At 41.1% G+C, this 26628-nt stretch overlaps 1 protein-coding gene across 2 annotated transcripts in view; it reads right to left on the bottom strand.

Moving 5' to 3' along the window:
• Positions 1 to 26628, bottom strand: part of ULK4 (unc-51 like kinase 4) — a 381762-nt gene that overhangs the window by 257971 nt on the left and 97163 nt on the right. For both annotated transcript variants that reach the window (XM_084619803.1, XM_084619802.1), the window contains exons 21-22: positions 24095 to 24277; positions 9009 to 9136 (exon numbers count right to left, since the gene is read on the bottom strand). In XM_084619803.1, coding sequence (XP_084475929.1) covers positions 9009 to 9136; positions 24095 to 24277 — 311 coding nt within the window. The remainder of the gene's footprint in view (positions 1 to 9008; positions 9137 to 24094; positions 24278 to 26628) is intronic.

Here is a 26628-nt window from a genome sequence, read left to right as displayed (position 1 = left end):
AAACAATCGAAGGTTTCAACCATTTTTCCGACACCACAACCTAATATTATTTATAAGTTCTTAATCACAAATAAATTATTCCCTTAAATTTTCTGTGTCTGAACAGAAAGATCAGTGATATAACTGTGGGTAAATTTATTTCCTAGGTTTAATGTAATAATAAATATTTGTTTTATGTACTCAAGGTACAAAAACAACAAATAAAATAAGTATTTTCCTAGAAAACTGGTTCTACTTTCCAAAGAAACTATAATTTCTGGAGATCAAAAGTTGTACATTTTGGGGGGCAACTACATTATTAATAGTGGTCAAGATTTTCAAAATTGGGTACCTAGAGATAGGTTCTTAGTCCAGTTATAGGCATCTACATAAATGGTCTGATTTTTAAAGGTTTTGAACATTTATCAGTTTTCACTGAAGGTTTCAAACAAACAAACAAAACCCCTCTCCTTTTTTCTCCAACCTAAGGAAAGAACTCCACCCCAAGAGCAACTTTTTAGTGGATAAAATGAAGTGAAGGTAAACAATTTGGAAGACGCTCACTAGAAACAAGGAAAAATCCTTTTAAAATATAGAGTATGTAAAAACAAATAGACATGACAGCTCAGTATATTATCCAGAAAGGAAGTCAGATATTGTACTCTGATAGTCTAATAGGAATTTCAGTTTTAGGAATCTACTGTAGTTCTAGACTAATGTAGTCCGGTCAAACCTTTATCTCTTGTGCTGCAGGGGGAGATTTTGGATGCAGTGCAGCTGACATATGCTCCCAGAAAGGGAAATAAAAGTATGGAAATTATCTATAAACCCCCTGTTGGTATAGCAAATGAAATAAGCTCTGAACTGCTGAATATATTTCATAGCAGGAAAGTATGAGGTTTTTATGAATTTGAAAAAGTTTCAAATCTTACTTATTATTCACCTAGATAAAGAGACTTGACACAAAAAATATGAAGAAATCTCACACTTAATACTTTTTGTTACCAGATAAGAATAATACAAAATAAAAGGAGTTAAGATGAAACTAAGGACAGTCTTAAAAGTGAGGTACATGAATGGCAGCCCTAAGCACTGAAAACCTGCCCACATCCTGCGGACACAACTTATGTGGTACTGAAATAATTTGGTGGCAAGCAGCACTTTTCTGCAGGGTGGATAAATCAGCACAGTCAAAGTGAATCTAAATCAGAGCAGCAAATAGTTTTCATTAACTAAGACTGGGATTTTCAAATATGTTTAAGATTTATGCAACCAACTCCCATCATGTTCAATGGGAGTTGGTGCATAACTGCAGTAGGCCTCTTTGAAAACCCCAACCTCATTTCTCAGTAATAATTTTTATACAGCAATCATAGATCCACCCAGCAGTAGATGGCAAGTCATAGTGGCCTAACGGGAGTGCTCTGACCTGGCAGGTAGTCTACATTGCCATTTAAAAGAGTCTGGCAATGACTCCCAGACCTTGTCTTACTCTTTTGGAGGGCATGCTTTGTAATACTCACAGAGGGCCCTGCAGCCAATTAGGAGTTGCACTGACAGGTTCTCTCAGAGTTATTTCTATTTCCCTAGGTAAGAACTTCAAGAACGGGGATTGTAAAGGAGTGGGAAATAAGGATATTTTCCTAACTCTTTCAGGACCAGAGAAATACATCTTTTTCCAATAAGAAAATATAAAGTTGCACCAGATTTCCTTCACATCACATATACGAGGAGAGCTTTTAAATCACGATTTGTACAGTTTCTGATATTATTCTTATATCTTTTACTAATAGGAATTGCACGTCCATTTCACTTGGCTGAAATGCACCCTTGTGCATACAGTCAGCACAAAGCCTATGCACCAGTTAATACCTCTTACATCCTCAAAAATAAGGCTTAAGTGCAATTTAAGGTATGATGGCCTTACCAGGCAGCATGAGACTGTGAGGCAGGGCTTGGAATGCAGTGCATGTCCCTGGGTCGCCCTGTTTCAAGAGTCAGCCAATAGGCTGGACCTCAAAAAAGAGGGCTTTCAATAGGTAGTCTTGGTCCCTGCAACAGGCTCTTGGGTTGGCTAGCTAGGGCTGGATGGCTCTATGATGGCATGAAGAGTGATGGACTAGAATAATTCTGTTGGCATTCTGAAGAGTTCGAGGATCTATGCAGTCAGTTTATGCAATAATCTTTCTTGACAGTCAATAAACCTAACAAAACCTGTGCTCATTTGTCAGGTTTATTGACTGTCATGTTTAGGATTTGAGCAGTGAAAAGGGTGAAGGTAAGTAACAGAGGGAACACTGAGGACCTTCCCCTTTTTCACTGCTACCAGGACAGTTTGACTTGACACATTATCCTGCTATGGAATTTATACAGTTGCGACTGACTGGCCAACAATACAAGATGCCTTTATTTGTCATCACAGACCCCTGCCATTCACAAGTGGTGCACAGGGCTGCACATTGCACATAGTGGAATTTTGTCCTTAATATTCAGTTTCCTTTCTTTATATCTCCATTACTTTCATTTTCAGGTAATATACTGTATGCTCCCTGCTACAATACAACTGAGTTTACCAACACTGAGCAACCATAAGTAATTTGCACCTACCAGCAATTTTTAATGATTTTACCATGATTAGTGATGCAAAATATTTTCAATAGGAAAATTCAATATTTTTACATTATATGCTGCAATTCTGCTCAGACTTACGTTTTTAATATTTAAACAAGGAACATTATGATCCTCACTATTTAATTTGGTAATGAGTTATGAGAAAAAGTAATACAGCAATTACATTGGCACTTATGACATGATTCCAAAATAACCATGCTATTCAAAGCAGAATACAAAGCATGTATTGCCTTACGGTCTGTTTAACTGAAGAATAGCTTTAACCTAAACTTTGCCTACCAGAACCCCACAAAATCTTAGCTGTTGCAATGAAAATTAGTTGGGTGTAGTTAATCAGTAAAATCATGACTGCCTACGACGTGAAGAGATATTTTCATCAACTGAAAGACAAAGCCTTGATCAAACAATGAGAAAATACATGCACTTCTAGAAAACACTGAGAAACAACTTGTAAAATGCTTCCAAAATAATCACACAGCACAGGTGCTTGCCCCATAATTTAACACTGTATTAAATTGCATGAAAACTACATGTATGGTGATACTCTCTAATGGTCAAGCAAATGTCTGTTTTAAGTCCCAATTATATCAGAAGCTATTTTTAATTTGTGTTTTACATCAAAACCATGGGTCCTTAAGCTAAATAGGGACCTGAAATTAACTTTGGCCCTGATCCTGAAAGATTTACGCACACGTTAACTGCATGTGTTATAAGTAGTCCCATTGAAACCAATGGGTTAATTCATGGAAGATAAAGTTAAGCACGTGTATAAGTCTGGAGGATAGGGGCCTTTTTAAAGATCTGGAAATAATGTAGCTTGAGTAAATATAATTGCCCCTGTGCTTGGAGCTAAGCTTGGTAATATAGACAGGATGTGTGGATAAAATATTTTTCTGACAGTTTTGTCAGATTCAGAAGTCAATTTAAGAAGTATAATTTTAAAAAGTACTATCCTCTATTGCTTTTCACATAATCTGTAGGATATACTTAAAATAAAAACGTCAATTGATCACTGAATCACAAAGAGATGCTTAATCAAAATAATACTACAATTTAATCATGGGAGCAGAGGATTACATTGGAACATTCTTATCTGCTTGAAAAAACTTTCTTGCAAGAATCAGGAAAGTACTTTGTGTATTTATTTCATGGATGAGTGCTACTGGTTTAGACTTTAAGGTATATTTTCTGGATGCCCTGTCAACAGTGGTTTACATTAAGACACACATAAGATAGGGGTGTCTTTGATTATAATGTTTATTCAATTGCCTAGTGACCCACAGGTCATAGCCAACCCATGCTTCTTAAATTAGTGTTACAGTATTGTTTACCTCAAACTACATAAAGGTGGTCACTGTTGGTCTACCAGAGATATTCTTCTGATGAAGTATCAAAACTACAGTATATGAAAACTACATATTTAAAGGCAATATACTGTTTTATGGAAAATTATTTATCAACAGTGTAGATAAAGATGTTAGATGTATACATGTTGTATGAAGATTAAAGCACTGAAGCACTGGCCTCCATGCTCACAAAATCAAGACGACAAAAAAGTGGGTTGCTGGTGCTTTAATTCTGGTCTTAAATAATTATTTTGTCTTATTGCTAGAAAATGATATAACAATAGCTCATTTTATCATAATCTTCTATAGCAGATTTATTAAAGTAATTTATAATATATCCCACATCAATGTGTGAGCTGAGATTTCAAAAATGTAAACAAAACTATTGCCAACAATTTACTTAGGCTCTTCCACCCATTTAAGTAATCGGATGATTACAGACCCAGAAATGTCTTGCACCACAGATCTAAGGCTCTTGCCATCTGTGAGAGAAATCAATTTCTAGAACCAAGGATTCTTCATTAAGAATCTTTCCACACAAGGCCAACTCTACAGACAGGTAGCAGGAGTAAATAGGATCAATAACTACAGCAATGATGAGGGTGCAACCTCTAAGGCCAGCCAAAGACACTACCTACCAATCCAGCAGCAGCAATTGAACCAGTAAGACCCAGATAGTACTGTTCCAGGAGACAAATGGGAGAATACTTCCTCAGTAGAGGGAGCAATCGTAATTCCTATCAATTCTTCAAAATGTTTCCCTCTACCCAACACCACCAACCCTGTTATTCTGGATGAACAGGACCCTGTGTCAGCTAAGGAGGAGGAAAGCAAAGAGAATGGAGAATCAAGGTTGATTGAGAAAGACACAGAGCTAAGCATTATCAGCCTACTAATGAACCTGAAGATGAAAATGTCTCATGATCTCTACCAGAAGCATCACATACATGCTGAAGATTGCAGAGAAAAGAAGGTGTGCAACATCTCCTCATTTTCATATTGCATCCTGGTCCTAATAAGGACACCAACAAGACCAAAGAGTGGACTACATTAACTTTTTGAAAAAAATATTTCATTTTAGGACTATGACACCTGTCGAATTGTCTAACCAACATTTTCACAAAATGGTCTGATTGTTTTTTTATTAAGTAAACTAATGGTTTGAAAAAAACTTGGGAAGTGCTTACAGCATATTATAGTACACTTTAAAAACAGAGAGCTGATGTGGAGACATTGAGTCCTTATTTCTTTTGACTTATGTCATATTTATTTGATGTACCTTTATCTGAAGTGAGACAAAGTGCAAGTCAAGAAAGAGGCCATACATCACATAACAGAATGGCAAATGCAAAGAAATGGGAAATAATAGCTACAGGGAAAAAAAGGTCACTGTGGGAAAAAAAAGTATAAGCAAAAACAAAAATCAATTCATTATATCAAATACTAACACCACCACTACACTGTCATTAGAGTACTCTGCTATCATCCATTTTAAAATCACCAGCAGTCAAAATGTTCTAAGGCTAATAGCACTGCAGCAGCAGCTGATTACAATGCAGCTAAAACGTTTTTAGAGTACTATAAATCAAGTGACAGATACCTGTCACAAGACTATATTATTATATCAAAGCAATCTCTGTACTGTATAGAGTACTTTAGTGCCATAGTAATGATGGAATAGGTTTACTCTAATCATCGACAAAAAAACTAATTCTGTTGTACAACAGAACTTTACATAGATACATAGCTATTAAGGTCAGAAGGGAACATTATGATCATCTAGTCTGACCTCCTGCACAATGCAGGCCACAGAATCTCACCCACCCACTCCTGCAATAAACCTCTCACCTATGTCTGTGCTTACTGAAGTCCTCAAATCATGGTTTAAAGACTTCAAGGAGCAGAGAATCCTCCAGCAAGTGACCCAGTGCCCCATGCTACAGAGGAAGGTGAAAGACCCTCAGGGCCTCTTCCAGTCTGCCCTGGAGGAAAATTCCTTCCCGACCCCAAATATGGCGATCAGCTGAACCCTGAGCATATGGGCAAGATTCACCAGCTAAATATCGAGGAAAGAATTCTCTGTAGTAACCCAGATCCCACCCCATCTAACATCCCATCGGGCCTATTTACCATGAATAGTTAAAGATCAATTAATTGCCAAAATCATGTTATCCCATCATACCATTTCCTCCATAAACTTATCGAGTTTAATCTTAAAGCCAGATAGGTCTTTTGCCCCCACTGCTTCCCTTGGAAGTCTATTCCAAAACTTCACTCCTCTGATGGTTAGAAACCTTCGTCTAATTTCAAGTCTAAACTTCCCAATGACCAGTTTATATCCATTTGTTCTTGTGTCCACATTGGTACTGAGCTTAAATAATTCCTCTCCCTCTCTGGTATTTATCCCTCTGATATATTTATAGAGAGCAATCATATCTCCCCTCAAACTTCTTTTGGTTAGGCTAAACAAGCCAAGCTCCTTGAGTCTCCTTTCATAAGACAGATTTTCCATGCCTCAGATTATCCTAGTAGCCCGTCTCTGTACCTGTTCCAGTTTGAATTCATCCTTCTTAAACATGGGAGACCAGAACTATAAACAGTATTCCAGGTGAGGTCTCACCAGTGCCTTGTATAACGGTACTAAAACCTCCTTATCTCTACTGGAAATACCTCACCTAATGCATCCCAAGACCGCATTAACTTTTTTCACAGCCATATCACATTGGCAGCTCATAGTCATCCTGTGATCAACCAATACTCCAAGGTCCTTCTCCTCCTCCGTTACTTCTAATCGATGCGTCCACAGCTTATAACTAAAATTCTTGTTATTAATCCCTAAATGCATAACCTTACACTTCTCACTATTAAATTTCATCCAATTACTATTACTCCAGTTTACAAGGTCATCCAAATCTTCCTGTATGATATCCCGGTCTCTCTCTAAATTGGCAATACCTCCCAGCTTTGTATCATCCGCAAACTTTATTAGCACACTCCCACGTTTTGTGCCGAGGTCAGTAATAAAAAGATTAAATAAGACTGGTCCCAAAAATGATCCCTGAAGAACTCCACTAGTAACCTCCCTCCAGCCTGACAGTTCACCTTTCAGTATTACCTGCTGTAGTCTCCCCTTTAACCAATTCCTTATCCACCTTTCAATTTTCATATTGATCCCCATCTTTTTCAATTTAACTAATAATTCCCCATGTGGCATGGTACCAAACGCCTTACTGAAATCTAGGTAAATTAGATCCACTGCGTTTCCTTTATCTAAAACTTTGAAAGACTTATAAAATTACCTAACATATATGAAACAGTAATCATGTTACAATGGACACATCTTTGTATTTAAAAACATAAATGGGGTGCTTCTGAAAGGTACTAGTGGTGATAGCCCTTGAGAGTAAAAGACCTTTAATTGTTTAAGGGACTGTCACAGTATGAATAGCAACAATGCAGGCTTCCCCAGACCTCCCAGTCAAAATGGTTTTGCATTTCTCTGGCAAGAATGGCTGAATGGGTGCCAACTGTGGTATCTGGGTTTGTGATATGTATACCTATCCACAGCATCCAGACTGAGATCAATTAATTTTAAGTACTGATATTTTTGCTTATTCCTGGACAGGGCTGAAACCAGTGACCTAGAGGTGAAATAACAATAAAAACATTATTATTTCTCAGGTACTTTTCTTTCATCGGTCTCAAAGCCCTTCGGAAAGCGTCTGTGTAACAGGTTCTGTTACAAATCCTGTGTCAGATTACCTCCCTTGTCCAGGTATCCAGTTCGCACATAATTAATTTTGAAATACTCATTTAGAAATGCACGTCTTTTAATGGAGTCTTTTTAAGGTACAGCATAGACTTTGAACTAGCAAATATTAGTTTACAGATTTAGTAAGTTTAACAACTAACTCACAAAAACCCCTGCAATGATATTAGATTTGATAACTTGGTTAAAATAAAACCCTGTCTAAAGTAGACTGAACAGCATTTCTCTTGAAACTGTGGAGATATATGCAGTGTTGCCTTAGGGTTGTTACTACTCTGACTTTTGTATCACTTGCCTCAATTCGTGGTGAACTTTTCCCTTGTATCAATTGTCTTTTACCACCAGATTTTATAGTTTGAAGCAATATAGTGCTATATGCATTTCCTGTCTGTATATATTTTATCTTTATCAAAGTATTACTAAAGAAGAAATCAAGACACAAATTTTGCAACTTTTACCAGACTTGCTATAAATTTCAAAAACAGTCTTTAAAAATGCCTGAAATACTCAAATTATTTTTTAAAAATAGTCAGCCAGTTAATTTCTTGCTACTGTACTTCTAGTCATTTTGAAATAGCTGTATGGTTCGCTCACAAATCTAGGAGACACTTAAGTAACTGAAATATGCTGATGAATGCCCATTGATACATATCAAAGAACATCCATTATCCACACTGGGTCAAATAAATATTCAGGGTCCAGAATATTACAAAAGTAACTGTCTCCCCATATAATGGCCCATTTCTCCTCTCCCATCCCACTGTAGCTATCTCATCATGTGAGCACCAGAGAAATGTTTTAGTTTCAATCAGTTATCCTGTCAAGGGATAAATTGTTCGCTAAAAAGCTACCGTTATGTTTAAAGAAATCATAATATATGAAGAAAAACAAACAGTTTGGCAGTTCAATCAAGTCTTTACTGCTGCTGTTAGTCATAGCTGTTGTTAATCATAATGGTTTATAGTGTGTATTGGCCCATTATCTATTTTGTTTTGTGTACCATGAAAAAAATATTAGAATAGAACCAAGATTCACAATGTACGTAGCTTGTCCCACCACTCTCCTCACAAAAGTGGCTCATTTGAAAGTATTATAAATAAAAACCTGAAATATAATTTATTTAATCTGGTGACAAAAGCCATCAACGTTTTTCCTCTCATAATATGCTAATAATTATTTATAAACAAGTAGAGTATGAACAAGTATAAACTGATAGAGTTTACAGAGCTAAACTTTGAAAATACACACTACATGTCTAATTATAGTCTCCATTATCATCTTACCTTGCTTGGCAACTGAGCAGTAACATCTCTCTGTTATTAATTAAAACCTGTAACAGGACCAGAAAGGCTTTTGCTCTAATGGAAGTTGATGGACTTTCAAATAAACGGATAATTGTAGTCACAAAATCCTGGGTGGGAACAAAAACACAAATACTGTTTATTGAACAACAAAGTAGCTAAATAACATTGTCCATTAGCGTATACACATTTTAAATAATTCTGGCACAATAAATATGCAAATATGTTTGGATTCAATGTTAGGTAAAGCCTTTTCAGAACATTAAATTACAGCTCAAAATCCCACATGATACTGTTGAATAAAGGAGTTTTGTCCTAGACAGATAGGCCAACTGCAAAGCGGATATGTGCAGCGTTCCGAGGGCCAAGGTTAACAGACGTTTTCTACTTTGTTGGACCCAAAATAGGACATATCATTTAAAACACAGAGAAACCCATAATGAAAAAGTTATTTCATCTTAACAAAAGACATGACAAAGGATATTTTAAACACAATAGTTGTTTTAAAAGAAAAGTTGTAATTAAAAATTGCAAAAAATAAATGCTTGTCTTTCCTCCTAATACTATGAAATTTAGTAGTTTACATACTACCTTCCATGTGAGCTAGAAAATCGTAAGCTAATACAAATAAAAAACCATTTGTTTGATGTAACTAGAGGCTAGTTAAGTATACCGCATACTATGTGGCACATCAGACCTAAGTTACATAGCAAGGACCCTGAATTTAAAAGAAAACACTGTTTCCCTCTGTAACCATGCCTGGTATGGGTCACAGCTGAGGGCCAAACTCAGGTCACACTGTGAAAAAACTGGGCAGACACTCTCACACTGGTGGTATATTCTATCATTAGATTAACCAAACCAACAACAAATGTGTGTTCCTGGATTGCTATACTAGCTTAACATGAAGCCACAGACAATTCCCTTAGACCTATATTATCACCCAAACTGGATTTTTGTGATGAAAGGTTATTAAAACCAAAATCACCACACATTAGGTTCTTCAAGCCTGGGGGGCCAGTCACTTACCTAGGTCAATGGACGCTCATGACCTTACACCAAAAACAACACTGTAGCCAATCCTTTAGTAAACTAAACATTTATTAACTAAGAAAACGGAATGAAAATTACTAAAAGATCAAAGCAAATAAAATACCTTTCAGTTGGATCAAAGTATGTGGGCCAAATGATAGCAGGGATGTTAAATCTGCTAGTTTTCTATAAATCTCTCTGGGTTGCTGTAACAGGGCCTTCTTGGTTCTGATTCTGTCCAGGACTACAAACTGCACAGAGACCCTGGTGCTGGTCCAACACCTTGTGCAGCTTATTTAGAAATGGAGTCCCCCATCACCTTCATTACCTATATAGATCCTATAACAAGCAGGGGAGAGAGAGCAAGCGAGCAAGCAAGCAATCTTTCTCCCTCTCTCTCTCCCCCTCCCCCCTTGCTGCCTGCTTGCCCCTTTCCACTTCTTTCCTGTGCCTATTTGTAGGCTCTGGCTAACTGCTTAAGTAGCTTTTCTGCCCTGTCTCAACCACAAATTTGGCACAGCTCTGCTTAGTCAGCTCCTATCTGCCTTGCTCGATTGGACCTGCTATGGACAGAATGCTGACTCAGCCTTTCTTGCCTGACACTCTGTCACAGTTGCCCAAAAAGTTTTGGGGATCTCAGTCCTTTTATTTTAAATTTCCCGAATTAGAATTCACCAGTCCAGAGATAGGGTAGGAAAGAGGTGGCCAGGTGCCTTTGTTCTCCCTCTTTATACCTTGACCCTTTTTGCTGGAAAAATCCTGGCTGTGACCTGGGTCAGGCAGTTCCATGACATAGGTGCTTTGCCATTAGTCCTTGATATGAATTGCAAATTAGGCTGGCATCTCCTGCAAATGTTCCATCTGAGGTGTCTTTGGGATGACATGCAGAGACCCTTGTTTACAGTTCTTTTGTCATTCCTGAAGAGCCAGCCTATGGGCGTTTCTCAGACTCACGTGTTTGAGTTACAAATATATAGCAAAATTTCATAACTCCACACACAAAGTTGATATACACATTACAACAAGATAATAAATTCCCAGTGGATTGCATCTTTTCAAATGATACCTCACAAGGCATACTCCGTACAAGATTTATCACACTTTTACAAAAGTGGTGACCATATTAATATAGATGGTCACCTTCCCCTTTAGACAGCATCATACCCTCAAGCTCTGACTCTCTGACAGCACCCACTTAAATCCACTGTTGTTTTAAGCACATAATCCCAAGAGAACCCTGCAAAGAGCTTCAAAGCTAGAGAGAGATCCCTGCTCCTATGCAACTCAGTATGTGCCAAGAAAGAGGGAAGAAAGACTGACTGGTCACAAGCATAAGCTCCCTGTCCATTGATTTCTCCCCATTGAAAAGCCATTATTTGAAGGGTTATGAAATGGTGGATTCAAATGAAAAACCCTAAATGAAGTTCTGCACTGATGGATACCTGGTGGAAAGACTGATTGAAGACTGAAAAATTGAACTGAAACTTGATAAGTACACCTTCACTAACCCGACTTAAAGAAAGGAGAGTGTGCAAAAATAAAAAGGCTTTAAACAAGATTGTGTATAACCATAGAATAAACCACTTCACAAAGCACTTCTACTTGAAAGCTTAACAATGTCTGTTGGATGGCTGCTGAGGTTCCAACAAAATTTCATCAGCTTGAACTGCATTTTGTAAAGAATTTTCTGCTCAGAACCCAGAAACCAAGCTAACAGTTGAAGGGACTTGAAATTCACATGCAGCATCTGACCTTTCCTCAGAGAGAACATTCAGAATCAGCTCCAGGAAGAGGTAAGGGTGTGTCAGTGGGCGGAGGTGGCTAACAGAGTTGGCAGTCAAGGCCATGATATGAGAATTACTCATACTCTGTCCTGCAGTATCTACTATAATTCCTTTTAGAAAGAATGGAAACCGGGACAGCATGAGGGAGAATTTTCTACCACTGAGGAATAAAATAATCAATCAGTTACCAATTCTTGAATAACAGTCTGGAGAGTCCACATTGTTCCAGATTTTAAGTAAGTCCATCTCCAGAAGACGGTTCCATTTGGCAATGGTGAAGTTTGCTACCATGCTTCCTAGGGCCCTTCATGTTGCTCCTGACCCATTTGTGTCCAATACTAGATAAACTCTGGGTGGGTGCATTTCAGTCTCAAAATGCTATTCCCACATACAACTGCCACCCAGCACAGGAAACTTAGACAGTCCCTGGTGGATGAAACAGTACAATGCATCTGTATTGTTTGCAAATGAATAATGATTTTAGCATGAGAGAAGAAAGTCTCAAAGCCAGCCTGAAATTCCACAACATTTACATGGCGATTGGCCTCCTTCAGTTTCCAGAGTGCATAAGCTAATGAGCGGCTCAGTGGGGCACACTTTCTGAATTTGAATGCACCCATTACAAGAGATGAGGTTGTCTGACTTATCAGAATTCCCGAAAGATTACTGGAAAGTTCCTTTACCAGTTTGTGCGGGGAGCCACAACTACACTGACGTTGTGCACAGGTGAGTAATACAGGAAGCTCAACCAAGCATAAAGAGTTCACATGTGAAGCCATCCAAACTGCATAACTAACTTACAAAAGGCCATGGATCCTAGGAATAGCGGGGGTAGGGAGGAAACATTATACCTGTTCCCTTCAACTGAGATTTTACTTATTAGTATTGCTTTCTCAGGCTGGGATTCGTTTAGAACCCTGTATTCAAAAGTGATCCATAAAATATTTCACAATATGGTTATAGAACTGCCTATCCAGGCACATCAGCTCCCAAAGATGGAAAAGGAGGCTTAGAATTTTTATATCCAATAGAAAGAGGAGTAGCTGCCAAAGCATATTCCAGCAAATCTTTTCCTTTCTTCAAAGACCGTGGGTTTTTTTGTTCGTTCGTTCGTTTTTGAAGCAGACATTTAATGTATCCAAGAGTTAAAGTCCTGGTTTGTAGGAAATTTTGCTACTGGTTCAAATGACTTGCAGGTCTGCAGACTGAACCTCTTAAGCCAATGATATGGATGTTTGGAATGTTTTCCAGCTAAAACCTCCTCACCAGGGATTATTATAAATGAAGGTTATAATGCCAGACACTCATGGCCTTAAACCAGCTGCCTCAGGAATCTGCCAAGAACTTTGATGAAAATATGTTCCTCATCTTAGCAACAGAGCTAAGACTTATCACACATCTGCCCACCTTTATCTGAATGAGGCTTCTACTGATTTGACAGCTCAGGAGTTGTCAGTTTTTTCCAGAATAATTTACAAACTTGGAACCTAATCCTGTAAACCCTTAATCATTTGATCAATCCCACTGAAGACAATGAGACTATCTGCATGACTCTGGACCACTTTTGTGGACTGGTAAGAGTTTCAGGAGTCTGTTCCTATAAAGGAAGTTGAATCCCTCATTGAAATACGTTTGAGTACAATACCATAAAGTAGTTTAGGATACAGTTCTACTTAAAATTTGTCTTTTAATAAGTCATACATATGCTGAAATGGCTCCTCACCCAACTCCCATATTCCATATAAACAGACTGAATACTACATATTTGGAGGGAAAGTGAGTAGTTAAGCATATTGATGTTTGTATATACAAAGGGTGGTGTCAGAGGGGACAGGGAGAGCCTGGGGCGGTCACATGTCCCCCCTTGTGTCCCTCCCACGAGTGCAGTACTGGCAATAAATGATTTCTACTTGCACCACTGGATGGGAGTGAGGAGTCTCAGCTGTACCAGTCAAAGAGGCACTGAAATACAGTAGTACCTCAGAGTCACAAACACCTCAGGAATGGAGGTTGTTTGTAACTCTGAACATAACATGGTTGTTCTTTCAAAAGTTTACAACTGAACATTGACTTAATATAGCTTTGAAACTTGACTATGCAGAAGAAAATGCTGCTTTTAACCATCTTAATTCAAATGAAAGAAGCACAGAAACAGTTTCCTTATTTTTTAAGCTTTCCCTTAATTTTTTTTTAGTAGTTAACATAGTACTATTCTGTATCTGCTTTTTTGGGGGGGGGAGAGGGGGCTGGGGTGTGTCTGCTACTGCCTGATTGCGTACTTCCGGTTCCAAATGAGGTGTGTGGTTGACTGGTCAGTTCTTAACTCTGGTGTTTGTAACTCTGAGGTTCTACTGTACTGCTCTTTTGAACTTGGCATCCGCTCTGGCAGCCATGTCAAGTGCATAGTATTTTAGAAAGCTCAGTGGGTTATTCCACACAGATGCCTTACAAATCACAGATATTGGTACTTTTCTGAAGCAGGCGAAAACTGCACCCTGGTGGAGTGTGTCTTGACAATTGGAGTGGAAAGTTTGCCAGCTGAATGATAGCAGGTGGAAATGTATTCTGTAAGCCATATCAAGATTCTCTGGGACAAGTTGGCTTGACTCTTTGATGCACCAGATACAGCCACAAAGAGGTGGGGAGAAAGGTCTGGTCCTGTTGATGTAAGAAAGTGGGTCCCTAAACACATCCACAAAATGAAGCTCCTTTTTTTCCCCAATGACAAATGAAGTTTTGGAAGAAGACTGATAAAGTAAGAGACGGATTCAGACAGAATTCTGAGACCACTTAAGGGATAAATTTAGGGTGCAGTTTCATCACCAACTTGACCCTGTAAAAGGACATAAATGGCGGTCCAGCCATAAGATCTTTAGCTTACTGACTTTGCACTGATATGATACCTAAGACAAAGACTGTCTTGACAGTGAGATGATATAATGAGCTTTCCACTAATGGCCTGAATGGAGACTCCATGAGCTGTAGGAGAGCCACTTTAAGCCTCATCGTGGGGCAACTGAAGAGATGACCTGGTGAGGTCCCTTCCAGCCCTACATTTCTATGATCCTATCCTGAAAAGCCATATTTCATTTGCAATGGCTGGCAGTTGGCCACCCATTTTTCCTTTATTCCAAACAGATCTAAGCATTGGAGATCCTTGTCCTTAAGCATGGCTTTTGGCAAAGCTCAACTTCTTTTAGACAATCAAATCCTCTAGGGAGTTTGGGCTAGAATGGGAGTAAAAGTACCCCCCAGGGGTAACTGCTATAGTTTTTTGACACGTTTTGCTGGTGGTGTTTAGTGGCTGGTGTTTGCCACAAGGCTATTTGGGTCCAGGACACCTTCATTTATATAGAGGGCAATCCTAGTGGGACAAAATGTAAAATAATTTCTGAAACTTCTTGGAGATGACTGACCTATCAGTATCCAAGGTGTCCTCAATCTGCACCAGCAGCTCTTAAAAGGCCTTGAAATTGGCCGGTGCCAATATCAGTACCTAGGATACTGCTTTCTTTGAGGATTATGAAAAGATCTTTTTAGGAAATAATAGGGGTCATTTGGCCTCCAGATCCCATTCCTCTCTATCTACCAACTGCTGCCTCACTATGGAAGTGGGGGACCTCTTCCTCACCTACTAAGGCAGGGATCAACACACAGGGGCCCTAGAGGGCAGGCCCTGATAAGGGCTACAGTGGCATTCCATATGTGTACAGAGGGATGACAGGTTGCTGACCAGACAGTGTCAGTCTTGCTGCATTTACAGATGGGGTCTGTAAAGAATGGCAACATGGCTCTTAGACTTCAGTGATGACAGGTCTCTGCTCAACACAGGTGGAAAGGTATGTTTCAGGGATGGTGATGAGAAATAAACTATCTGGTAGGGTCGTTTCAGCACAGGTCCATAACTCAGTGCAGAGTGTGACCCTGAATTTACACTATTGTGCCAGAGCTGACATTGCTGGGGATGGGATAGTTACCTTTTGTAATTGTTGTTCAAGATGTGCTGCTCCTGTCCATTCCATTGTAGGTGCTGGTGCTTGCCACATGCACTGGTGCCGTAAGTTTTTTCCCTCAGTAATATCCATAGGGGACCGGCTCTGGAGCCCTCTGGAGTGGCACACATATGCACTGGCAGAAGAGGCACCGCCAGCTCCCCCTTCCCTCAGTTCCTTCTTTCCAGATCTCCAACAGAGGGGAGGGAGGGCAGGTCATGGAATGGAGATGAACAGTAGTTACGAAAGGTAACTGTCCCTTCTTCCAGTGCTTGCTCATGTCCATGCCATTGTAGGCGACTCCCAAGCAGTACCATTGAGAGCGGGTAAGAATTCATGGACGCATCGATTGCAACACAGCTCTGCCAAAGCCAACATCATTGCTGGCCTGCTGAGTGATGGATTAATGCGTCATGAACGTGTGTACTGAAGACCATGTTGTGGCTTTGCAAATGGATAGGAACATGCGCCAGGAAGGCAGCCAAAGATGCCTGTGCCCTAGTTGAGTGAGCCTTCACTATTGGTGGAGGTACAGCCTGCGGCAGCTCGTAATAAGTACAGATGCAGGTAGTGATCCAATTTAAAATCCTCTGAGAGGACACCAGGAGACCCTTCATCCTATCAGCTATTGCGATAAAGAGCTGGGCCAGTCCACGGAAAGGCTTGGTGCACTCCAGATAGAAAGCCAGGGCGCGCCTGACATCGAGTGTGTGCAGCCGCCTCTCCTCATGTATGAGGCTTTGGACAGAACACCAGGAGAAGACACCCTGGTTGACATGGAAGTGTGACATCACCTTTGCCAGGAAGGCCAGATGGGGCCACAGCTGGATCTTGTCCTTGTAGAATACCATGTACAGGGGCTCCAAAGTGAGGGCTTTAATCTCAGACACAACTCTCCAAGGTAATAGCTACAAGGAACGCAACCTTTCACGATAAGTGGGAAAGGGAACAAGAAGCCATAGGCTCCAAAGGGCAGACCCGTGAGCCTGAAGAGGACCAGGTTGAGGTCCCACTGGGGAAACGGGTCCAGGATTTGCGGAAAAAGTCTTTCAAGGCCTTTCAGGAACCTAATCGACACATCATGCAAGAATACTGATCTACCCGGGAAGCGAGGATGGAAGGCCGATATGGCTGCCAGGCACACCTTGATTGAAGAGAAGGCGAGGCCCTGGTGCTTTAACTGAAGCAGGTAACCAAAGGATGGACTGCACAGACGACTGGGCTGGGAAGATATTGCACTCTGACGCCCAGCAGGAGAAACGCTTCCACTTTGCCAGATAAGTTGCTCGGTGGAGGGCTTTCTGCTCTCAAGAGAATCTGCTGTACCTGACTAGAGCAGGCTTGTTTCTCTGGATTCATCAGCCATGCAGCATCCAAGCTGTGAGATGGAGAGAGGGGAGGTTCAGGTGCAGGAGCAGACTGTGGTCTTGTGAGAGTAGGTCTGGGTGGCTGGGAAGTGGCCATGGGGCTGCTACAGCTGAACCAATGCTGGCAAGGTCATGCTGGGGTGATCATAATGACCCATACCTTGTCCCTCTTGATTTTTAGAAGGACTTTGCTGATAAGCAGAACTGGCAGGAAGGCGTACATCAGGTCTCCTGACCAAGGCAGGAGAAAGGCATCAGAGAGCGAGCCTCTGCTGAGGCCTTGGAGAGAGCAGAACTGATGACACTTTCTGTTCAGCCTGGTGGTGAACAGGTCCACTCGGGAAGTTCCCCACTTCCGGAAGAATATTCTGACGACTTCCCAGTGAAGGGACCACTTGTGGTGAGAGAAGAAGGACCGCCTGAGGTGATCCGCCAGCGTATTCTGGATACCGGGGAGGTGCAAGGCTTCCAGGTGGATTGCATGCTGAATGGAGAAGTCCCACAGACTCCTGGCACAGAGCCAACGAACAAGCTCCCCACTGCCTACTGACATAGAAGATGGAGGCTGTGTTGTCCGTCAACACCTGCAGCACCTAACCAGACAATTGGGGAAGAAAGACTCCGCAAGCCAGATGGATGGCTCTGAGCTCCCTGACATTTATATGTAGCGTGAGCTCCTTTCAAGACCATAACCCCTAAGTTCACAGTATACCAAGATGTGCTTCCCCACCGAGGTAGGACACATCTGAAATCAGGGAGACAGTCGCAGGCTCATGAATGGTGCACCTTCCAACATCGGAATCAGATTGGACCACCCCTGCAGCGGGATCATGATAAGCTTGTCTAGGTGATGTCTGGCCAGGGAGTATATCGACGCCAGCCAGATCTGGAGCGGGCGTAGTCCGAGTCTCGCATGTCGGACAACGTATGTGCATGCTGCCATGTGCCCCAATAGTCTGAGACAGACCCGGGCAGTGATGAACATGTGGGAAATGACATTGGCAAATCAGATCTGACATTGCCCTGAACCTGGCCTAGGGCAGGAATGCTCCAGCTCGGGTAGAGTTGAGCACCACTCCGATAAACTCTATCCTGTGGACCTGGATCAAGTGGCTTGCAATATCGCAACGCTGCCCTGGACCTGGACCTTGGCGTGGCCCTGGATGAGCCAATCGTTGAGGTACGGGTAGATCTGGATACCCCGACATCTGAGGTAGGCCTCCACCACCAACATGCACTTCATAAACATCCTTGGCACCATTGCTAGGCCAAAAGGGAGCACTGCGAATTAGTAGTGTGCGGTCCCAACTATGAAACGTAGGAACTGTCGGTGTCCGTGAAATATCAATAAGTGGAAGTAAGTGTCTTTAGGTCAAGGGAAACATACCAGTCTCCTGGATCCAGGAAAGGAATGATGGAGGCCAGGGAGACCATGTGGAACTTCAACTTCTTGAGATACTTCTTGAGGATCCGCAGCTCGAGGATGGGGCGTAGACCACCCTTGGCCTTTGGGATCAAAAAATAGCAGGAGTAAAACCCTATCCCCCTCAAGTGCAGAGCGACTTCCTCCATGGCTCCCACTTGCAGAAGGCCCTGCACCCCCTGAGTCAGCATATGCTCATGAGAAGGGTCCCTGAAGAGGAATAGGGAGGGAGGTGCAAGATAGAAATAAACTGGAGGGCATATCCCCCTGCTACTGTGCTGAGGACTCACTGGTCTGATGTTACAGAAGGCCAGGCAGGGAGGAAGGGGGACAAATGGTTGGAAAAAAGTAGGGGTGCTAGATCCACGACACAGACTGGAAGGTCTCCTTCGAGCACACCCTCAAAATGCTTGATTACCTGGTTGGTTGCAGGTGGAGCTCAAGTGATCTGAGGAGGCCAGCTGATGGCCCTGCCGGCACTTATACCCTTGCCCTTCTTGCAAAAGTGCTCTGATCGAGGTTGGGTCCCAAACCTGTGGGACTGTTGCAGTTTAAACCGCTTCCTCGCAGGCACCAGCGTGTAAAGGCCCAGCAAGTGCAAGGTAGCACTAAAGTCTTTTAGACTGTGTAATTTACTTTCTGCCTGTTCTGAGAACAGTGCCAGGCCATCAAATGGGAGGTCCTCGATGGACTGCTGAACCACCGATAGGCCCAACGACTGCAACCAGGAGCCACACCTCACAGAAATAGCCGAAACCATGGTCTGGGCCACCTAATCTGCCAGATCTGAGGCCACTTGAAGGGCTTCCCTGGCCACAGCCCTGTCCTTATCGAGGATAGCCAGGAATTCCTTCCTGGGCTCCTCTGGCAGCGAGTCCACAAACTTGGCCATGGACTGCCAAATATCCGGCAGTCTGCAGAGGCGTGTCACCAGTCCCCAGAGCTCCAGTCCCAGGAGCGCCCGAGCCAGTCTACCAGTCCGCAGCACCACTTCAGAGGGATGACATGGCTATCCCGGAGTCCCGTCTCCAGATCGCCATTACGGATCATCACGAGCACGTTGACTGTCTCCGACACGTCAGTCCTCTCGCTCCTGGTGTACAGAGCGGCACTGCTCTCAAAGCATCAAGTGTTGATCGCCGGGGTACCTTCCCCGATCCGCCGAATGCCACTGCCAGTCACCGGAGTCGTGGCATGAGTACAGGTCCCTTAACAGAGGTCCGCGGAGGAAGCCAACAGGAATGAGGTAGACAGGAGGTCTCGGTACCATCCTGGTCTCCCAGACAAATCTCTCACTCCTCGGGCTCCTGCCTGCAGGCCAAGATCACCCACCGGGGACATTGGCATTCCCTTCTGGGCCACCAGTGGCAACATGGACCCAGGGCGAGTGGTTGGCCCCCTGCCAATTTTGGAACCCCTAGGGGTCTACCCATCTGTCGCAGGGGCATTAGTTGGTCTCAGAGGCATCCGAAAGATGGTTGGCAACGGTCGCCAGAACTCAACACCAGGACCCCGAGGAACATTGCCTAGAGTCCGGGGACTGATGCCAGGACCTCAGGCAGGTAAGCTGACCCACATCTGGGGACTGGTGGCGCTGTTCAGGCAAGTGCTTGCGGGGCACCCCCTGTGACGGGGAGTTGTGCCGCACTGATGAAGACTGTTGGAAGGGTCCCGGGGTGGCAGGCAGGTCTGGAAGAGGGCTTGACCACTCAATGGGAACTGGAGCCTGACCAACATCTGGAGGGGAAGAGCTGCCTCACACGGGTCTTTGCTTCCCTTTATGGGATCTAGGAGAATGCTCTCTCCCAGCCTCTCTTTGCTTTTTAGCCAGTACCAGGGATGGTGTGCTCCGCACCAAGGCCACGGTGCTCGGAGCTGAGTTCGGTCATGTTAGCTCCAAGGCCGGTGCGAGGGCAGACTCCATAAGAAGTGCTCGGAGATGAATGTCTCACTCCTTTTTGGTCCATGGCCTGAAGCTCTTGCAAATGCGACACTCGTCGCTCACGTGGGTTTTCCCTAAACACTTCAAGAAGCTTCTGTGGAGATCACTGACTGGCACAGATTTTTTGCAGCAGTCACAAAGCTTGAAGTCCGGGAACTGGGGCATGCTCCACCCCTAGGCTAAGTCCCATGGGACTTACTAATTAATTCAAACTTAACACTAAAGGAACTATTAACTCTACAACTTTAACAACTGTATACAACGAATTTGCTAGTAGGCACACCAGGAAAGCTTGCCGAGGCAAGGAGACATTCCAGCACCATCACTGGTGGTAAGAAGGGACTAAGGGAAGGGGCAGCTGCCAGCACCCCTTATACCGGTGCATATGCGCGCCACTCTAGAGGGCGCCAGAACTGGTCCCCTAAGGATACCACTGAGGGCAGTGCATGTGGCGAGCACACATACCTACAATGGAATGGACATGAGCAAGCATTTGAAGAAGAAACCTCCATTACAGGTGGAGCCTGCTGCAGCTCCATCTGTTCCTTTCTACTCACCTTCAGAACAATACATGCCTTGGCCAGCTTGTATCCCAACATCCTTCTGTGTTCCCCAAGCTCCTTTCTAAGCTTCTTCTCCAATACTCACTGCAGGCCCTTTCAGCACCCTGCTTTGAAATCTGAGTCATCAGCTTAAATGTTAGGGCTGTTGATGGCTTTGGTATCAGGGTCAGTATCAATGCGGATATTGACAGTGAGGTCAGCGATGGCATCGGGTTACGGTGCTTCTTTCTCTGCAGAGATACCTGCCTGCTTGATGGAGCACTGGTAGATGCAGTCTTCACCGTTAAATGGGTTTTTGAACTCAGCTCTTCTGGATCTGAATACATTCTCACAAAGTACTCTAGAAGATGGACTTTCAGCCTCACATCCTTTGATTTGTGGATTCTTACAGCAAAGGAGAGACAGACCAAACACCTGCTTCAGATTGAGACTCTCTCAAGCAGAAAAAGTGTCTGCTGTACCAGTATTGCAAGACAGAGAGGCTTGAAGCCTGCGGGTTTTGAGTCTGCCATTCCAGGACTCTGTACAGGAAGGTCTGCAAGCAGCTTTCGGTTCGACAAGCACTACAAGAGACCAGGGTTGTAAAAATAAAAGATTATAGATAGTTCTGAGAATTTCAGAGGATTTGGAGAAGCTTTCAAGAAAACTAGCTAAAGCTAAAGCCTAGTGGATCGGACATCAGCTAAATTCCATCTCACTGCCATGGGTGGTAAAAAGGAACTGATGCAGGGTTGCAACCATCCACTCTTTATGCCCTCATACGGGAGCACTAGGATGCACATGGCACATAGGCAATTTAAAAAAAATGGAAGTGGCTTTAAAAATGGAGCAGTGTTGGATGTTGGGAAAGATGGATAGGAGTCAAGGAGAGTATAATTTTCACAGAAAACAAAATTTAAGAAGTCTCAAGTATATCTGTTTTTAAAAAAGAATTCAGTATCAATTTACAATATATTTTACAAAAGAAATTATATGAAAACCTACATTCAGTATTCTATTTTCTTACTGATGTGGAATATTTATTGACTAGGAATGGAGGTGAACTTCTTTTGTTTTATACAGTGAAGAATGATTGGGTGATCAAAATAAGTAGCTTTTAATCATATTCTAGAAGATAAATTACAGACATTTATCAGGACGTGTGACACTTAAACTGTCTTAAGTTAATAAAAGGATTATTTCACCATTTTACTTACAATACAAATTGGCCTAAGGTATGGATAGCATAATCCAAGTACAATTTTAGCTTCAATCACTATGCATTTTCTCTTTTAAATGTGTAACGGTACTATGTTAAAGTAGCTGTCCTAATGCATTTCTCATTGTTTTTCCCTTAGAGCCATTATCAATTTATGTCCAGGCTAGAGCCTTCTGAATTTACTGAATTTTAGCTGAACCAGCAACTCAATTACAGATCAGTCCCACCTCTTGAGATTTGCAAAAAATAAAAATAAATAAATAAAAAATCAATCCCGTCAAGTTCTGTACCTCATTATTTTACATTTTTTGTTTAATTATAGCCTCCATTGTGTAGATAGCAGGTAGTAACTTTCTTGACCTAAGTATCTAGTCCTGAGAGACACTATTGTGTCTGCTCAGGTAGTCTTTTCTGTTAAAGCTAATAACCAAAAATGCAGACGACAATGGGGAGTGTGACTGCTAGAGATCTGAGGGCACTTCGAAAGCTATCACACACAAGGCCAGCTATAAGAAGTACCACACTTTAATAAAGGAGTTCTGAATTCATCAGCTGCAAAATGGTGACTGATAACTACATGTAGACTATAAACTCCTTAGGGAAAGGTGCATGTCCCGAGTCTCACTATACAGGGCCATACAAATCTATGGCGCTACATACAAATGTTTAACAACAACAAATTGATAAAATTACGTCATGTAAAAATCTATACAGAATGTAAGAACATAAGAATGGCCCTACTGGGTCAGACTATAGGTCCATCTAGCCTTGTATCCTGTCTTCCGACAGTGGCCAGTGCCAGGTGCCCTGAGGGAATGAACAGAAAAGGTAATCAAGTGAACCATCCCCTGTCACTCATTCCCAGCTTCTGACAAACAGAGAAAGAATGGGAAACTCCTGGTATATTTAAAAGAGCCAACAAACAGATGTTTTGTAAGCAGAAGAAAAACAAGAAATTACTTGTACAGCTCTCTTAAGCAGATGCAGATGTTCCAGCCATGGTAATGGTAATTACCATACCAACAGAATGGAACGTGTTCCGTAACGATCAGATAAACCGTAGGGATGAAAGATTCCCGTGTGAAGAACTTTATCCAGTTTCAAGCCTAAGTTTTGTCTGTGCCCCTCAACGTCTCTCTTTTTTTATTTAAGTTGGTAACTCTACTGTGTTTTGGGATATAGTATCAACAAAAGATCCTATACAAAATAAAGATGCAAAATAAAAATACTGAAGTATTGCATAAATAATTACAAATATTGCAAAGATAATTGTAAACAGATTCATTACTTCAGAGTGTAAGATGAACACATGCCAGGACCAGGAGGAAATCTGTTGCCACCACATCTTTTACCCCCTACCCCCACCCCCGCCACTTCCCATGTTCCACATTGCATAATTGACTAACCACTACTTGGGGAAGGGAGTTCATACTTCTCTGAAGCAATTATTACACTCTGTTGAAAGCAGGACTTCTGACTTGATGGACCAGTGGCCTCATTCAGTACAAAAATCTCATTTCCTACATCAATTTTTTCAGCTTTTTGGGTAGTGTAGGAATGTGTTTCAATAACTTTGAACTGTTATTTATCTCCACTACAAAACAAGGTGAATATTAAGGGAAAACAAACAAACAAAAAAGGTTGATAAATTGTCATAATACCTTTCATAGTCTATGAAGGGTCAGGAAAAGTTTTTGGTATACAAAAATGGCATGAGCAAGGCAGAATCATAGAATCAAGAATAATAGCATAAAGTTTAAATCAAACCTTTTCTTGAATCAGTCTCTGAAGATGAATCCCACATGACAACATAGAAGCAAACATGGTCAGCATGTACTGTTGAACTTTACATATTCCATTTGCCAATGAGTTTACAACAGTCATTAACCCGACCTTTTCAATCACACTCTGGAAAGCACTGGGTGAGTGACGAGTAATTCTGCATAAAGCCTATATAAATAAGATATTCCCATTAAGTAATGCTATTTTCATTTTAATAATAAAATAACTAATGCAATAAAGAAAATCATTGAACAGCAATAGATTTTTCCAATTTTTTTAAGGAGTAGGAATGTAGTGAATTCATACAGTTTAATTTTCCCCCACACTTATATACACACACAATGCAACTTGCTCTATAAATTTGAAAATAATTTTAATCAAGCATTTTGTTAGTGTAAATGTTATTCCTTGCTAAGGTACAATATCATAATACTAAATAGTTATTTTATTATAGTTTGGGTTCTGTGTTAGCTAAATTAATTTTGCTTAACTCTTCCATACACAATAGTGAATTATCCTGATTTAACTATATAGATTAACAATTAATGTCTTTATTGTAATTAGAAGTAACGTTTTTGTTGTTTTAGTTAAGGAAAAAGGAAACCAAAGCTGAAGCATATGATACAAGCAATTAAGCCTATAAAAGAACAAGAAAAACAATTCCCATTTCTTTAGAGTAAGGGTTCATATAGAATTTAAAACTAATATTTACAGATAAAAATAATCACAAAATTCATCAAACACACCCCACATTTTCATATCAAATCTAACTTTTTGACCATTGAAATAACCCAGTTGAGAAGGAAGAAGAGCAATGTTCTTATTTTCAATCTGCATAGGTAAGTCAAATAATAAGTTTTAACATAGACATCTGACCAAACTGAGAGAAACTGACAATAAAAGGAAATGATGTCACTTCATATAAATAAGTGACGTCAGTGAAGATAATAGCAAAAGAAAGATAAAGGAATTAATTAGTTTTGCATTATCCAATTACATGAAACATCTACAGCAGTGATTTGCAACCTTTTTTCATTTGCAGATCCCTAAACAATTTCAAATGGAAGTGTGGATCCCTTTGGAAATTTTAGGCATAGTCTACCGATCCCCAGAGGTAATGACAACTTTTGCACACCCGCTGCAAACCCCCAGGGATTCACGGACCACAGTAGAAAACCACTGATCTCTAGTATTTGCAACAAAATAAAGGTTTTAAAAAAATCTCAAGGTAAAAATTGAAGAAATGTACATTTTAAATGGAAGAAAAGAATCTCAAGGGATTATGTAAGCCATAATCAGAATATTCAAATAAATTAAGAATTCTCCCCATAGTAAGTAACACAGAGACACACAATTGGTTTCACTAGCATTGATAAGATTCTTGGAGCAGCTGGTAGGACCAACACAACTTTCTCTTGATACAAAATCCATATCTATTTAAACTGGAGAAACTTTCTAGAGAAAGGGTTCACTGAAATGCGTCTAAACAGACTGCACAAGGCCAGACAGTATTTGCCTAACTCTCTTCGAATGTTAGTAAACTTTGTAGACTTTCCATTTTCATTTATGAGGTTTCAGATTTCATACTGGCTAATGTTTGCTGATTGACACCAGAGGTGCTGGAACAGTTTTGCTAGTGGGAGTGCTGACGATGGAAACCATGTATTTAGTGTTTGTTATTATCATTTCAAGATGGGGGGGGCAGCAGCAGCACCTCCAGCACCTCTAGTCCCAGCACAACTGATTGACTCTGCAAAAAATATGATTTATCAAGCTTCTAAGCAACTGGGAGGACATTCTGTCCCTAAAGCACCCTAAGTTTGGGTAATGTCTAAGTCTGAAGTATGCAGAATCTCTGAGCTGAGCTTCAGAGACTTAGTCTAATGAAGAGAAAATTTGCAAGACTGATTTAGTTTCAGCATTTCAAAAGTCCTATTCAGTCCAGAATGACGAAGAGTTAATATCTCAGAATTGTAATAATAAAGTAACTTGCCTGAGAAAAATATAACTCAGACATTAGACCATAAATACAAATTTATACTGTTTTATACTAAATAATGTTTGTTATGCCTTTTAAACCTGCTGTTCTAAATTTGATCCCATAGCCTTTTTTTTTTTTTTTTAACAACTCCAGGACAGAAAAAAACTAAAAGTATTTGCTTCGTGCTTAGAAATGCAGTGGAGTCTATTTAAACTGAATTGTTTCTTAACAGTAGAACTAAATGGACATTTTATTGAACCTGTTCAACTACTCAATGTTCCCACTTTTTTGTCCTCTCCAGACCAATACAGCCTTCCCAATTCCTGCTCTTTTCACTCACTTTCTACAGCCATCTCTCTTTTAAAACAGATTCTGCAGAGTCCATCATTCAGAAAAAAAAAAAAATCAAATAAGATGACTCAATTGAGTTTTGCCAAGTTTTTAATCCTCATTTAAGTGGTTTATGCTCTATGTAAGCTGGCTCTTCCTACCATAGAAAAGGCAAGAAAACTGTCTCTCTCTCTTCATATTTTAAAGA

Source organism: Lepidochelys olivacea (assembly GCF_965140295.1).
Source record: "Lepidochelys olivacea isolate rLepOli2 genome assembly, chromosome: 2".
In the NCBI taxonomy this organism is placed as follows: domain Eukaryota; kingdom Metazoa; phylum Chordata; order Testudines; family Cheloniidae; genus Lepidochelys; species Lepidochelys olivacea.
Note: the sequence above shows the minus strand (reverse complement) of the source record. Positions and strands in the feature narration are given on the sequence as shown.